Source organism: Gopherus evgoodei, chromosome 9 (genome assembly GCF_007399415.2).
Source record: "Gopherus evgoodei ecotype Sinaloan lineage chromosome 9, rGopEvg1_v1.p, whole genome shotgun sequence".
Classification (NCBI taxonomy): domain Eukaryota; kingdom Metazoa; phylum Chordata; order Testudines; family Testudinidae; genus Gopherus; species Gopherus evgoodei.
In genome coordinates, this window is record NC_044330.1 from 97907929 (window position 1) to 97925386 (window position 17458).

The 17458-nt window shown below is 36.3% G+C and overlaps 1 protein-coding gene across 2 annotated transcripts in view; it reads right to left on the reverse strand.

Annotated features, from left to right (window-relative positions):
- The window catches only part of MTM1 (myotubularin 1), a 58168-nt gene that overhangs the window by 19931 nt on the left and 20779 nt on the right, over nucleotides 1-17458 (reverse strand). For both annotated transcript variants that reach the window (XM_030575162.1, XM_030575163.1), the window contains 4 exons: nucleotides 17222-17332; nucleotides 16187-16288; nucleotides 3660-3743; nucleotides 1762-1911 (listed from right to left, as the gene is read on the reverse strand). In XM_030575162.1, the coding sequence (XP_030431022.1) occupies nucleotides 1762-1911; nucleotides 3660-3743; nucleotides 16187-16288; nucleotides 17222-17332 (447 nt within the window). The remainder of the gene's footprint in view (nucleotides 1-1761; nucleotides 1912-3659; nucleotides 3744-16186; nucleotides 16289-17221; nucleotides 17333-17458) is intronic.

Here is a 17458-nt window from a genome sequence, read left to right on the forward strand (position 1 = left end):
AAGTTATGTTCTTTACAAACAGTTAATGGAAAGGTTAAAATATTTAGACCTTGCTAAATTAGAAGAAATAAAAAAGTCGTGTATGTTTTGTCTTAAGTTAGGAGTTACCAAGCTACTATTTCTAGTAAAAGATCATTGCACAAAACTACTGGCATGTAAAGAGTTTATTCTCCTCTTGTGTATGTAACTTCTATTTAGGTATCTTGAAATTATAGGCACAAATACAAGGCCAAGTGTATTCTGTAACTTCAGAATTCATCTCTTTAATCTCATCTTTTTTTAAATTCTTATGGTTGGGTAAATAATTTTGAAAATGCAAACTGAGCATAAACTAATGCAGAAATGCCTGCCTGATAGCAAAGAGGCTGAAACAATAATTCAAAGGTGTGAACAGATCCCATACATTTCAGTTAGAGGCCCCACAATTCTGCAAATGCATAGTCTGGCATTTTTCCATCATATCACATACTTAAGCATTTTTGCTCCATCTAGGTGCCTGAAATTTTGTTTTGTCTCCCTGCCGCTGCCTCTTGCTTTCCAGATCACCCAGCAATGGGGAGTTAATTTGAGTAGAGTTTGTTTTCTCTCTCTTCATTGTTTCACTAAGTCAGAGAATGGAAGGAGAAAAAACGAGGCAGCCTAGTCTATGAGAACAAAGTCTGAGGAACCAGGGAGATGAGCCTCTGCAACTGGCTACAATTTATCCATTGTCCCTGGCACATAGAACAAGAATATTCTGAGTACCTTGACAATACTGTGAGAACCTAGGGATGGAGCCAGGCCACTTTGTGAACATCCTTAAAAAAAAATCACTGTTGAAAATAATGCTCAATGAAGATTACATCAACGAGCTATAGTTGTCAATTGGGGGGGTGGGGTGGGGGATGGGAATGAACGGTTATTTCACAGTGATAGAATAAGTTCATGCTGCAGAAGAATTTGATCCCATTGTGCAGGCGTATACAGGACCTAGCAAGATTTAGATGAGATTAGCCTGGTTACAAAAAGAACTAACAGTAAATCCATTAGGTAACCTTAAACATGTCACTAGATTTGATCTAGCACTTTTTTTTTGTACATGATCATATGAGAGCGCCTTTAAACAAACAGTGAAAATAAAAACAAAAACAAACATCAGTCAAAATGATTTATACTGAATTAGAATTTTTTGTGTGTTTCTATTTGGCTGCAATTTGTTACTCTGTAGTTTCTATTCTAAAGTTAAAGAAGTTCTTCCAGGACTACCTAAAATTTATTTTAGTTGTGTAAGTTAAAAATATTTCTTCCAAGCTATCAAGAAAAAAAAAGCTGGCAACTCGGAAAAAGGATACTATGTAGGAGGTCTGGCTCTATGAATGACCTTCAGATTTGTGTTCAACTGCCAGGTGGTTTGCATGCATATGAGAAGGATAACATTTGTTATCAATTCTTAAGTGCATCCAACAATAGTCAGCCCACAAAGTAGTACAGATGGTGGCCTGAGGCTCAGGCTCTGTCAACAAAAGGGAATGTGCAACAGTGGCAGTTATTACTAGGAAAGGGAAATGAGAACAGCAAAATGGGGATGGGAGATATTTTTGCAGGGGAACCAGGAACAGGGCTTGGCAGTCACAGTAGTTTAAAGCAGTAAAATCGATTTAAGTTACTTGGCTGCAACATAAAAAAGCCCCCTCATTTCTCAGGCCACAAGAACAATATATTTGCATGTAAACTTAACACTAATTACTCTATAAGGCACATTCTATCACGTACAGTACTTACTGGAATTCTATTTCGGGACCTAAAAGCAGAAACTTTCTTGAGATCATCATCTGTGGCATTATATGGGACTACCAAAAGTGATGGATATGTATCACATAGTCCATAATGTTCATTGATAAAAGTTACTCTCCACTGTTCATTGGGCAGTCCCTTAAAAACGAAACAGAAATAAGGTATGTTTTACTTGGTATTTTATAACTTTGCAAATTCTTCTTTATACTTATTCTTTTACATGCTATTATGGCCACATGGTGGCAACAACCTACCAATTTACCATGAGTAACTATAGTAATGATGATACAGAACAAATGGTAGCTTAGAAGATTACAAGACCACACAAGACAGGACATTGCTGATGGACTCACAGTCTTTAACAACTACAGTAGTTAAAACACGCTTGCCTGTATATGCAGTCCTTTTCACAAATTGTATTTTAACTAGACCTTCATGTAAAAAACACTGAAATTATGAGAAAAATAGTTAACAAAAAGTGGAAAAAAACCTCCTCCCAATTTAGGAGTAGAGGAGGGAAAGAAAAGCTTTTTCCTCTCACAGAGAAAACTGTCTTTCCAGCCTGCCTATGAAAAAAAGGTTATAAAAAGGCACAACCCTGAGGAGAGAATTAGAGGAAAGCCCTTCCTCTCAAATTTTCTCCTTCTCATACCCTAACAAACCTTGAGTCTCATATTTGTTTGAAGTTTGTTGAGGTTGAAGGCAGACTCCTGATTAGATAGGAAACATAATTGCCTTTTAGCTAAACAGACTACTGATATAACAGGATGTTGTTACTCAGGAGACTATTCCCCCAACAGCCCATCAGGGAATTCAAAGGGGCTAACAAGCTCCCCATACACTCACACACACTGAGTGGGGTTTGTGTGGGTGTTTGAATTTTTACCTTTTCTTTTCTGGGCCTCTAAACCTCGGACCAAACAGATGCTGCGTGAATCTGGATACTCCTTAGCCCATCAGAAAATTACAAGGAAAAAATCCAAGAGAGTTGTTATGGCTTGTTGTGTAAACATGAATTTAAAACTTTTTAATGTACTCAGTATTTATGCAATATGTCATGAAAATAGTTTTGGTGCTATTCTCAGATGCATTCACCTAATTAATAAACATACCTTTTTAAATTAAGTATACCATGCCCCTTTCCTTTGTTGCCGTTACTTTTTTTCATATCAATTCAAAGTGTGAACTAATGTTCATATAAATAACCACTATAAAAGAATGTGCAGTTTCCATAATAAGCAATTTTCTAAACTTTTGGAAGTACCAGACTGGATGGAATTTGCATACTTAGTATCCTAACTGCCTCTGTTACATTCTCACTCTCTCAACTTTTGAAGCAGGGCTCAAAATATCCAAAATTAGCAAGACAGACTTCCAGAGTGAAAACTTCTACATTTTTTAATATTATATACTGACCAGTGCATGCAGAAAATTTCAGCTAAAAAAAACCCAACAGCTTTTAGAGCTGATTTATAAACTTCTGAAATGCAGGGTTTACAATGTAAAAAATCAAACTCTGTGTTGTCCTACAATTCATTTTACATGCAATATAGACAATTGAGAACTGTTGTAACTCTTCAATAAGTCTAATAATAATAATAATAGCGTGCTATAATGGTATTTATCAAGTGTCTAAAAAGAAATACAGAGGCACTTTACTAAGTCTCTTTTTTAAACAGTCTTGGAGGTTCCACCATATTTTGTTTTTAATCTTACTTTTTTTTTTTGGGTCAGATCTGTCAACCTTTCTCTACTTCACTTCTTTATTTTATTCTCCCCCAGTCCACACACCAAAAATGGTGACAAATGACCTTGCTACTTTTTGAAATTCACATACAAAAAAATAGGTCTCTGTACATTTTCAGATAATGTTATTATTAACTCACTTGTCTCCTATATTCAGGCATCGGATTATAAACCATCCAACCATTTTCAGCAAACTTTTCTTCATTTACAAATGCAAAAAAAGGCTGTAAGAGGTAAGACAAAGGAATTAATCATAGAATTCCAGCTGAAAGTAGCTACACAAGAAAGACCCTCTCTCATTATGTCCCAAATGACTAGATCAATTTTCTGGTGTTGCTACCTCCACTGTATGTTCTAGTAAAAGTTGAAATGCGACAGATGAATGTAAAACAGAACTTTCTGTATTGTATTCTAGGTATTCACAAAAATCTCAAATGAAACAATGTAAATTTGACAAATAGAGTTTTAAAATAAATTTTTAAACAAAAAGTTTGAAAAAAAGTAATACAAAACCAGAAAATTAGGAGGGTGAAAACGGTAAGAGGTTTTGTTTTTTTTTAATACTTTAATCCAAGCAGATGACTCCTTGAGCTATTTTAAAATTTTGTACAGTCCAGGTAGTTTCATATTCCACCCAAAGTCAACAACTTCTTTTCTAGTAAGCGTCAATGCTATTATTACTCAAGACATTAGACACAAACATGAAGGCGGAACAACAGACTGGGTTGTTGCTGATGTTTCTAAGGTCATATAGCAACCTCAGGACAAAGGAAGCAGTTTACCTTTCAGTATCTTTAATACTGAGTTGGAAAAGACTTCCTAATTTTTATAAAAGCTGGCTTTCTATAGGTTATGCAGCTCAATAATTCAATAGAGCTAGGTTCACCAGTTTTGAGAAACATTCATACTTGTTTAGAATTTTCACCGGAAAATTAAAACATTCCCCAGTTCAATCACTGAAAAATAAAATAAGAATGAGCTGTCTCTAGTACTCTATGACAGCAATTAAATATTCCTAACACTGATAAATTTCCTGTTAAAATAAATCAAGAAGCTGGTGACCCAATCTAGAAGTAGCCATATTGTATGTTTCACCATCAAAATAAAAATTTTTTTTTCAGATGTAGAATGACATAGGGAAACCCTTATTTTAATTTCAAGTTTCAAAACTGAAATGAGAAAACTGTCCGTAGAGGGGATGAATGCTTACAATGGGAAAAAAGATTTATTTAAAGCAGGACTCTGTGCTCCCATGCGTATAGTGTGTCATTCAGGTCTTATTTTGAAACATCTAGATATACAAATTCTAGTCTCTTTTTGTTAGAACAACAGGATGATCTAAAACTTTAAGAGCGCAACCATAGAAATTTAAGAACATGGTATTGAGAAATAAGTTCCCTTTAGTAGTCAAGTGAACAACTATTAACTCAGAGTTGACAAACTGAGAAGAAAGCTAATTAACAATTGATAATGCTCTCCTTTCAGGACTTGTAGACTTTATTAGGTAACCTTAGAAAAGCTAGAATATAAGCAGTCAATTGAATTGTGCCAAAATCTGCTGTCTCTCATTAAAATATATAACAGCACAACACAATTATGAAATGCAAAGACGACATGAAGCTTTATAAGAGTATGGAATGAGGGAAGCATTTGGAGCTTTTCAATATATTTATCTGAACTATCCTCTAGGATAGGGGTCGGCAACCTTTGGCACACAGCTCACCACAGTAAGGACCCTTGCAGGCCGGGTCAGTTTGTTTACCTGTCGTGTCTGCAGGTTCAGCCGATCGTGGCTCCCACCGACCACAGTTGGCCAGGCCAGGCCAATGAGGGTGGCAGGAAGCGTTGGTCAGTGCATCCCTCAGCCCGCGCTGCTTCCCGCCGCCCCCATTGGCCTGGGATGGCAAACCGTGGCCAGGGGGAGCCATGATCAGCCAAACCTGCGGACGCGGCAGGTAAACAAACTGGCCTGGCCCACCAGGGTGCTTACCCTGGCGAGCTGTGTGCCAAAGGTTGCCAACCCCTGCTCTAGGAGGAGAATCCCAGCATGCTACATGCTTTCAAAATAAATTTTAGGTTTGCTATAATATTTTTGGTAAAAGATGAAAGGATTTAAAAAGTGGAGGCCTACTGTGCTTCTGTATCCTTATACAGGAGCTGAAAAAGCTATTAATAAAAAGCATATATTGTACATATACCATCCAAATTATAGGTCTGGTAACTATCAATGATCTTACTCATTAGAGAAGAAAAATGTGGTAGAGATTGCTTTAATAAGCTAAACATTCCCCCTCTGCCTTCCACTTAAGCTTTTTCTTTTTAAAAGACTAGACACTGAAAGAAGACAAAACAAGTCAAATGCTAATGTTTAAGACCGAATATAGTTCATTTCTCCACTGTCACCTCCACTCTCATCTTAGGCTTTTCTTTCAGAGCAAAATACTTAAATATCCAAAGCAGAACAGTTTCTAGAGAGTGAATTTGCTTCCTTTTTCAGTCACTAATAAACATAGGCATGACTGTTTCACATGCAGGAAACATTTTTGAAGTCTTTTCTCAGTTAACTATCTAAATTTTTATTCATCCCCCTAACAAGGACCTTCATTATAGGGATGATTTAGTTGGGGTTGGTCCTGTTTTGAGCAGGGGTTTGGAGTAGATGACCTTCTGAGGTCTCTTCCAACCCTAATCTTCTATGATTCTATGATTAACTGAGCTAAAGATTCTTGACTGCATATTCCACCAATGCATACCATTAAAGGCAAGGCAATAAGCATTTAAGTCATTGTCTCCCACTGACACTTCTCATCAGACCTCTTTCAGCTAGAGCTGGGCAAAAATTTTCATTTAATAGTTTATTTAATGAAAAATAAATAGTTTCAGGTTGGCTGAAACTGTGTGAATTGATAACACTACTGAAACCTTTTGATTTTGGGGGACTGGAATCAAAGTGGCCAGAGGTGTCAGAGAAGGAGGTGTCAGTAGCATCATCCTTATAACTTTTAACTCAGTGGTTAGGAAACTCACCAGAAATGTGGGAAACCTAGGTTCAATTCACCCCTCTGCCTGACGTGGAGCAGGGATCTGAACTTGAGTCTCCCACACTGCAGTACAGAGCCTGGATCAGGGAAGCCTGGTGATTAGGGCACTCACCTAGGATGGGGAGGACTCAAGTTCAAAGCCCCTGATCCAATGGACTGTTTACTTATGCAAAGTGAAGCAAGTAAACCACAGAGAATCTGAAACCACCTCAACATTTTTTAAAAAGTCCAAGATTTTTTGCAGTCTGACTCATGATTTTTCAATGCTTGGCTTTGGCAATACAAATAAGACAGTTCCTTCCCTAAAAAGCTTAAAACCTAAACAAATAAATCCACTAAAGATACCAATTAGGCAGATGAAAATATTTTCACTGATTACAGATAAAGCACTAACGGTGCATCCATCACCAAAGAATTTGTGGGCAAGGGAAGGAGTAGGAGAAACCTAGCATTTTATGAAAAAAGCTTTCAACCAACTTTTGACATTGGTAAAATTTTTACATTTACTACATGAATAATTCTGTTCACTTCTGTGGAAAGCCAACTCAAATTCTCAATATACATGTTAGCCTCTTCCTCTGCAAAGCCCTCCTAGGCTTACATTCAACTTTAACATCTAACTTTACCATCACCACTTCATATATGAAAATAAACTATTTATATACTGTCTGACATCAGCAAGAGATTTTTGGAACACTACAGGAGAAGAAAATTTTGACTGTGGAGATTGTCACATGACAGCCTGGTTTAGCCATTTTTAGTAACTGTTTTACTGGTCTTTTTACAGTGAATGTAGGATAACAGCTACTATGGAAAACAAAAAAAGGAGCATTGAAAAAAACACCTCTTGCAAACGATGCCAATCCTGGCACACAGGTTTTTCTGTTTCTAACTCATTGGATTCACCCCTTCTATATACCATAACTCACTACTGTACTCTGTTATTCAATGAAAAACAGCTACCTTCACAGCAAAAACATTTAAAACAAAGTTGTCATTACCCTTAGCTTTAGGATGCTATTACTACAATTCAGCTAATCATGCAACCCTTACTTGATTTTGCCTACAAATGAAAATCAAACATCTTGTATTTGCATAGTAATTAAAACCTGATTATTTCTGAAATGTAATAACCTCACACTGTCGTACTTAAATTGCTGAGAAGTATTTCAGGGTGAAGCTTCAAGTCAAAATGTTTTGCAAAACCATGTCATGAAGACCCATTGCCGCTCCTATCAATCTTATATAAACTAATTTTTAAAATTATCTTCCTTTACACCAATGTTAACTAACATTTTTACTCTAGACCACTGACATGCTAGGAATAAAAGTGCTTTAGCTATAGACTTTTCAGTTCCACCAAAAGTGCAACCCTACTGTAATGTTCTAAAAGCATAACTGATTTTTTTATTGCTAGAGATGCAAAGTGGCAGGAAAATTCTTCATTCTTAGCTCTCAATGTCAGAAATATAATAGTCCCTCATCCCCCAGCTGATGTTTCTCAACAATTAAAGGTTTGTAGTTTATATAAGAGTTGACAACTGAGGGTGAAAATGAGGTGGACTGAAAACAAAAGTGTTCTCCATGAGGTACAGAACTCTTGACAGGTATTATCAGAAAGAACTATCCACCTGTTACTGTTTTGGAGCACAGTGAATGGTTAAAAATATTACTGAACTCAAGTAACTTGACACCTTTATATATCAGATGAATTCTAACCACTGTCAAGTGGTCAGAGTATTAGCTGGGCTGTGGGAGCCTAACATTTACAATGTGAAGTTAAGAAACACACACTGCAGCAGGCTGTACTCTATATCAAAAAGCAGAATTTGTAGTTTACCTCATTAAGTGTATTTGCAAAATAACAGTAACTCAATATTCAATAATGGCAACAATAAAATATTATTCCAGGGACTACTGATTATATTGTGCATTACCTTTCATTGTTACTTTGTAAGTTTACCTACCAAGAGGCATAAGTGCCAAAAAACAAAAAATGTTGCTGTACATATAGCAATGTCTGCTAATGTGAGTTTCCCCCATCAGCTTTTTTCACTGCAGATGTATGGCCAGCTGCCCACAGCAGCAGTAACTCAGAAATCTAAGCATTTATGCCACTTTTATTTGGTTCTTAAAACAACTGACCTCAGTACTTTGAGTATTTTTAAATCTAAATAAAATTACTTAAGTTGTCCCTCCTTACTGAACAGCACAAAGTCAACATGTGAACCAGCCCAGCTAACTTGTACAGCCTCAAATATCACCCACAATTCAAGACTACTTACTATTCTATACAGAAGTCTCCAGCTTTTAATATATTGACATATACTAACCATTTTTTTCATTGCTACAATTCAACAACCTTCTGAGCATTAGGGTGCACTACTTGACAGAGGATGTATTAATATCCGTGACAATTTTGTTACTTTAGCAGGTATACATAGGACAATGTATTTTTGTGCTTTACAGCATGACAGGGTGAATTAAGGACATAATAATACCCTAAGCTCCATATCTTATTTTTGGATTTTCTAGTTTAAATCAGGTTTGTTCAAACAATATATATGCCTTTATATAACAGGAATTAGCTTTTCCATGCACTGATTCATAAAAGACAACATCACAAGGGAAATTTTGGAACAATTTTTTTGACAAGTGACATTACAGTTCACATCTATACATACATATACACATGTGCAAATAAAAATAATACGGTCATAGAATGTTTCCCTAACAATCTGTTTTTTAAAAAATTCCCTGGAAATTTTTTTTAAAAATAAGCATTTCTGTGCCAAGATCCTAACAGTGAAACTAACTTAATTGATTTTCAGTGTCTCAGCACACAGGGAAATGGAGAAAAAAAATAACCCAAACACATGAATTGGATATTAGAATCTGGGATGAATAAACTAAACTAATGTGTTGCTCTTATACATAAAGAAACATTTTAACACATTAGTTTTAGGCCAGTGTGTTTTCCACTACAGGAGACAGGGTTCTAGGAGTTTGATATTGTGTCAATTTAGGATTTTTAAATTAGGTAAATTTTGTATGCATGCCAAGAGTACCTAATAGATACATTTTATAAACTGAAAAGTAAATGAAATTCTCTAGCATGCAGTGTATTTTCCCAATAGAAATTCCCGCAGATTCCTGGAGGTTCTAAGGTTTAGAAAGACTTGTGTTAGTTGGCCATATGGATACCACTTAGCATAAGACAGATATTTAATGTTAATCTTTATATTTCACTTGACTGATCAAGCTGGTATTTTTCACCCATCATTCAATTTAAAAAAAAGAAGAAAAGAAAAAGAGCCACTGCGTCTAAATGTCACCAGACAAAACATACCTGATTACGGCGTTAAAATGCAGCTCCTCTAAATCCAAAAAGTGTACTGTAAACGCAGCTTTTAATTACTCGGTTTACAGTTTAGCTCACTCTCCTACTCTCAAAAAGGAAAAAGTGATATTAGCTGCAAAACGCAGCTTTAATACAAGTTATAAAAAATAGTAAGCCTACAAAGCCACCTAAAAAGACAATTTATACCTAATTTAAGGTGTCATGAATTTCATATACAATTTTAAAAAATAATTCCATAAGTACAACTAAAATCGACAACACTAGGGCATGGAGTGGCTTATATTATGGTAACTCCTTTAAAGTTTACTTTCAAAGTTACTGCTCTACTTTAAAAAAAAAAAAAAAAAAGCAAAGTAGCTTAGTAGTTTTGAATCCTGTTCAGTTGATAGCTTGTCCATCATGCATACAGATTTAACTGTTGCAGTATTAACAGTAGGGCCCCAGGCTTGCAAAGTCCTGTGCATGACTTTACTCACATAAATAGTTGCACTGAGGTCAAAATGAGTGCTCACACATATAAAAGTTACGCAAGTGTTTTGCTGGATTGAAACCTAAATCTGCTTCCATATGCTGAAAATATGGTGACCTTAGGAGTGTTTCACCAGCCTGATCTCACCCTTATATTTAAGGAGTACAAAAATATCCTCAGAGTGGGGTAATCTGGAGTGTTTTCTGAAACCTGATCATGCAGCCTTACTGCACAATAGTCAGGACCCAAGCTGACTAAATGCTCTGGAACCTCTTAAAAACCTTGCCTTTGGGCTTTTTGGTACTGACAAGCCTTAATGCACCATGCAGTTGAATATGGCACTTCCTTGAAGTCAGTCATCCACATGAAAGCTGGCTTGCAAAGCACAGCCCTTCCTTTCTTTACTTTAAAAGAGCGACCCAAGATGCTTAACGCAGGGATTGTAGGCACAGGAGACTGCAATATGACCTTTTGTCTCCTTCACCCTCTGTAAAATTATCTTTACCAGCTCTTCAGATAAGTTATTTTCTGTGCAAGGCAGCTACTTGGAGTTTCCTTTTTAGGTCTCTTCACCAAATCGGACACCTAATGCTAAGCAGACTTAGGTCCTGAAGGAAAACATTGAGAGCATATGGAGCAGCATTTATAGTCAGCATAATGCGGTGCCTGATGGTCAGGATCAACTTTTACTCTGCTTCTGTAACAGTCAAAAATCAAAACACCCTGAGGCCTAGAGAAATTTCAACAGCCTCACGTTGAGGACCTAAGACTCAAAGGTGTCAATGATAAACAAATAGTAACTTTATATAATCACAAATTTAAGATAATTTTACTATTTATAGTAAATACATAAAAAGCCACAGACACAAATAGACTTGTAACTGTTAAATTATTAGAATAAAAATGTGTTCACAACATAATGCAGGGAGCTAGTAGATGGGCGGTGCCTTTAACAAGCAGAGCTCAACATCAGGGATGGATCTGTTAATCTAGCCTTTTTCTTCATCAGACTTTCTGCCTCACTGCTGTTTCCTTTTTGGCTTGATGAGTGCTAAGGTCAGTACTACCCACTGGTTGGTACAGGAGTCGGTAGGCCTCCCTATACGAAGTAAAGTTGCTTTCTTCAAACCCCTTGCTCCAGCAGAAAACAGTGGTTAAATGAATATCGTCAGCCCACAGTGCATACAGTGAGCTGTAATACCACAGTGATGGACAACCATATAAGAATCTAAATATATAGTTCCAAGAACAGGAAATGAAGCAGCTGCTGGGCAGAAATTAAACATCTGAAACACACAGATTATTTCAGATTTAAAAAATATGATCTGAGTATATAACACTGTTCAGATGATGGGCAATTTAAGTTTGTTCTTTAGAAGCTGCATTCATTTAAGGATTTCTCCCAGGCAAATTAGTTCTATATAGCCTAGCAAGGAAGCATTTTGTTAAGAAGCACTGCAAACAATTTAAGAGAAACACCAGAGCAAGAAAATCATGCTTTCACATGGGGAGATACCAAGTGACGTTGGAAGGTAGCTGACAACCTTAGATGCACCGCAGTGCATCCACTTACTGATCACCCATCACACCTAACTTCATAGCTCTCAGGGTCCCATAGGAGAGCTCGAAATTTAGTTAGAGTCACGGGTCAGAGTCATGTTTTGAGCTTTTTAAAAAACAAAACAAAACAAAACGACCTGAAGCCCTCTCCGTACCTCCCTAGATAATGATTTTTTTTTTAATTGCAAAGCCATGTTCAGTCTGTCATAAATCTGTTCATGTGAGAGCCTAAAGAGGTCCAAAACATGAGACAGGGCAGAAGGCACAGTGTCCCCACTCATCACTCACTGTGATCACTGGGCTGAAACTCCCTAAAATCAGTTCCCTAAGGAAGAAATCTAGCCTCCACATCAGAGTATCTCAACTATGATTCTGATCATAAGGCCTGTCTACACGCCAGCTCTCAACCCATCCCTTAGTCATCTTACTCCCACTCTGTGCTTGGACTAGACGTGGTACCAACCAAAAACCATAAGGGACTCTTCCATATGCATCACAATGTAATAGGTCTTAAATGAATAGCTTCGTTTCACATGGGCTCACTCACTCTTCCTCCACCAGGAACCTCCCTGGCTCAGTAATGAAGTCTAGATTAAGTGATCTCTGACAGACACTTTAGACAAGATAATAAAATATTTAAGGAACAGCCAATTTGCCATGGGAGAAAACTCCTTGCAGACCCAAAAGCCGATAGTCAACAAAACGCTGATCTTGTCAGCAAAGACCATCGAAACATGGCACTAATTACTTATTCAGCCAGAAGAAACAGGCCATTTGCCCATAATTTAAGTCTATTCTGACTATTAATGTACCACGAGACTGCCATGGAGTAGGGTAGGAGTTATCACAAGAGAAAGTCTTCCCCGCTATCACAATGTGGGCTGGAAGTGATACAGTTTTCCACTTAACAGTCTTTTATCCCAAGGGAAGCATACAAGCCCGGTGGGCAGACTGAGGAGGAGCTAGGATCATAAAAACCACACACCTCCTCCTGCTGCACTCTACCTAGGCAATGGCTGGCCCAAACAGGCAATCTGAAACCCACATCAATCATGTCAGGACCTGACAAAGCAGAAAAGTAGAATCTTCTCCAAGGAAGGCATCCTCTGATTTTTTTTTTTTAAAGATATGCAGAAGAGCATTTAGAAGTTATGAAACTTAAGCAATACATTTTAAAATTTTTCTTAAAAACAAAGTTTTTTCTGATAAGTTGGCTATAAAAGCTATTCAGCAATAGCTCTTAAAGTACATCTATGAAGAGATTATGCTTACTGGAGTTTAACCAAACATACTCTTTATTATTCAGGTTCAACAGCTTGCTTTAACTGCCACCTATAAAATTGTATCGCATGACAAATAAAAGTGAAAACAGCTAGTTTGCTAACATTATTACAGTACTTCAAAAATATCCATGGCAACAGACTGATGACAAATGTAAGGCACTTGCTTAAAGAACAGCAGCTCAAAAACATCTGCAATGGATGGCTATGCCTATGGCTAACCTTGGAGCATTAAACTAAAACTGAGCTGCAAAACACAACTATGTACACAACAAACCCCCTTAAAGTCCCAAATGACCAAAATAATAATAAGCGAAATATTTAGTTCTAAAAGTCGCTAATACATTTAATGATAATTTTCATTTTTATTTTCAAAGTAAAAATTGAGTCAATTGCTATAGTTGAGCACATTATTTAAACCAAAGAAACAAAGGGATGCATTTCCTGCTCTGTTTTGCAAGTTATTGAAGTCGACAACCACAACTGTGGAAGCACAGAATCCATGGTATAAAACTTTTCACTTTTAAAAAAATGTATCACATTTTAAAACTCTTTAAATACAGTGTTCCAAGAAAACAAGTAGTAAACAATTACTGATCACATTCCGATTCATATTTGATACAGTGACTTTTCCATATAATTCTCTTAAATTTGTTTTTGTTTTTTTCCTAAGAGAATTAAAGCAGATGATATTTATTTGGATTTGATAGCTAAAAGGGTGATTTTCTAGTTAACCATCTCAGAAGACAGACTTGTTGGGAAACAAGTGGTTCAGAAGGCTGAAATAGTTTCAATAACCCCATCCACGCTGGCTTTTACAAAGCACCACACCAGGAAGCAGTGCACAAGGTCCTAAATTAGCTAATGATGATTCTTTTCTGAACACTGTGTGCAAAAAAAAGCACACACATAGAGGGCAAGGGGTTCTTTAAAGACTGATCACTACCGTGAGATTGGACTGTAGACGCCCTGGATTCAGTAGGAAAGACTTTTAATGTCTTATCAGTCACATGAAGAGGGGTTCTTTAAATTATGGGCTTGTGTATGTGTGGTGAATTTTTACTAAACTCAAACAGGCTAGTCAGGAGTGTATTGAGTGGACGAGACTTTGGAGACCATGGAGGACTGAACCTGAACTTAGAAGATAACAAATGGGCACAGGATGCAGCAATTCATTCTACATCATTCACTTGTAGTCACTCTCACAATCCAGCCTACCTTGAGAGCCAATGTTAGGCTCTGACCACAAATATGTATTAAATGTAATCCTTTATCATTCTTTGCAACAAGGTTTATTAAGGGCATTACCAATATTGTTTGTACTATTATATTTCCTTTTTAGTTTGTGTTTATGCTGCATGTTTTATTCCTTGCAAATAAGCAGTGCTAATGTTTGCTATAGTTACTGTGATCACATTGTATTTGAAGGTTGCCTGGATACACTAATAAAAATGAATCCATGCTACTCTGACCCAATTATGGGACCTGCATGAAAGGGGTCCTTAGAATCTCTTAAAATATCAAGCTGTGTCACCAAGGACAGCATCAAGCATACATAGTACCAAGGCACCTAGAAGGAACATAAGTAAAATATTTGAAAGTTGGAAATATTTTTACAAGGAGATTAGATGTAAGTATATGACAGACTGGTGTGCCACTTCTAAACAGCAACTAGCAGCTGCAAATATTCTGAACATTTGTTTTTGAAACTAGAAAATTCTCTCTAACTATAGCAAAATTTACATCATTAAATTCCTACTTCTTACCTACTGAGTAATTAAGCACCGTGGGGAAAGTCTCTGGGGCAGAATTAATCACACAACACTGAGTGTCAACTCTGATTTATGGCCCCATGTACAATATAAAAATAACCAGGTTTAAAGATGCTTGTGGACAAACCATGTTGTATGTTTAACCATGGTTATTTTTGAAGTTTAGACATGGCCTAAGCAGGATGGTAACTAAGCAACTGATTCAGAATACAGGCCAGGGCAATAAGGCTTTACATGTAAAGCACTTAGAATTATCATTTGTCTCAGAAATTTTATTTTCTTGCAAAAATGTGCACTCATTTACCTGTAACTTGTAAGTTTCAAAGGCTAGTTGTGCTTTACATTTTATTAGAGCACTAAAGATTGTTAACCAGGAAGGAAACAGAGCAGGGGAGCTGAATTTTAAGCAAAAAGTTGGTATAATTATACCAATTGATGCAACATATATATTGTTGCAATATATATATATTCGCTTATGAAATATGAAAGCAATTTTTCTAAGCTTAAACCTGCAGTGGCATTTATTTTATTTCCCAAGCAGAAGTTATATAATTCTTGTCCCTCATAGGGTTTGTTTCTGTTTTTTGCATAATACAAAATTTCATTCACTCAAATATTTTATTCCAAAATGCCTAAGAGGAGTCTACATTATGGAGTACTTGCCCACAAATGTCAGTTTTATTCTATGAAATCATATTTTCAGCAACACCAAGGAACTCTGATTGCTTTGGAGACTGCCAAACAATTCAGCCTTTGGGGGGAGAAGGGGAGAAATCAAACAGCTTAAATAGTATTTTATTAACATGACCAAGAAAGATGTAACTTCTCATGTTTTCTGACCGGCAATGATAACAACTGTATGGGTCACAGGGGACTGGAAAGATACAAGTCTATGTATTTAATAACAGTAGAGATACTTGGATGTTTTTAAATGGCAAAGATCTTAATATAAATGAATTTCAAGAAATACAGCTCTTCTGTATAGATTAGGCATGGGGTAGTGACTCTTTTTTTAAGTAGTCATGCAGGGGACTGGACTAGACCACCTCTCGAGGTCCCTTTCCAGTTCTATAATTCTATGCATCTACAGTGCCTGTCACCAGATACAGAGATTAATTGAGAATGGTGAGGAAATAATTCTGCATTTAAAAAAGGGATTAAACAGTACAATAGTGCTAACTTACCAAATTATGGGACTGGGGAAAAGCATATTTTGTAAGGATTTCAAATATATCTCTTCTGCTGTGACCTTCTTGTTTCAGTGCAAACCGTAGATTTCTCATATCCTAAAATGAGGACAATTACCTTTTTAAAAAAGAAGCAAAGTAATACAGTATCTTTACTTTGTTTATAAATACTGTATTATATGATTAACATGATTTAGAATGTACTCAATGTATCAAAAACAAATATGAATGTTCATTTTAAAGACATCTCCTAATTTTTGGTGTTAAAAAAAAAAGGTACTTTATTTTAGGGCATAAAGAATTTTATAACTTCACATGCAACATATGATTGGAATAGAGAGTTTTACCTTACCGTGCGATACTGGTGCTCCTCCCCTTTGGCTTAAAACTGTCAGAAGCAATATTATTTGATTCTCTAGCAAGTCTCATGGGCTATTGAATGTTTGTGGATTATGAGTTATTCTATGTTTACACCGTTAGTACTTTGCCAACAAGCAGTCTAGACTACACTGTCCTCAGACGTTTCCTCTTGATTAACTTTAAAATTAAGAAATTTGCATGTGGAGAACAGACTCTGTGGCTTACATATTCTATTCAAGAGTTATACAGAGGACTCCTGGATTATCAAAAAGGAACTAAACTCATGACCATATTTTCTGTGGCAATATACATAGCCACAAATCTTGTGACACTTAAGAAAATGGATGTATTGTTTTACAAGTATGCCTGCACCTTTGGGTTAAGATCCTTTTTCTGGCAATGAAACCCAGTACAACTATTTGACCCTTCCTATAAGACAATGGGTGGGTCTTTTAAGAAATATATAAAATAATATATTAATGACCTTTAGGGTCCATAAAATAAGGAACTATAGGTGCATGAATTATGGCCTTCTTTCATAAAAGTGATTAAAATCCCATTGATTGTTGGATGAACAAAATGCTTTGTTTTCTAATTTCTGCAAAAGACGTATGCAATAAAAAATTGACATCCACGAATTCTCTCTCTTTAATGAATTGTTGCAAATCTTACTTTACAAGTAATATCTAGTCCATAGGAATTTTCTCCTCTACTTGAAGCTCCACCCATTTTCTCAATCCTTGCAATTACACCCAGAGGAACATCTAATATCACAACTGGATCCTGGAAGGAAAAGATAAAATATAAAAGTAAATACAGTATTACTGCCATTAAGCTTCAGACAAAACTTCTTTAAAATCACAAGATATGTAGTCTATTATAGTCATAAAATATAGATAGCAGGTGTCA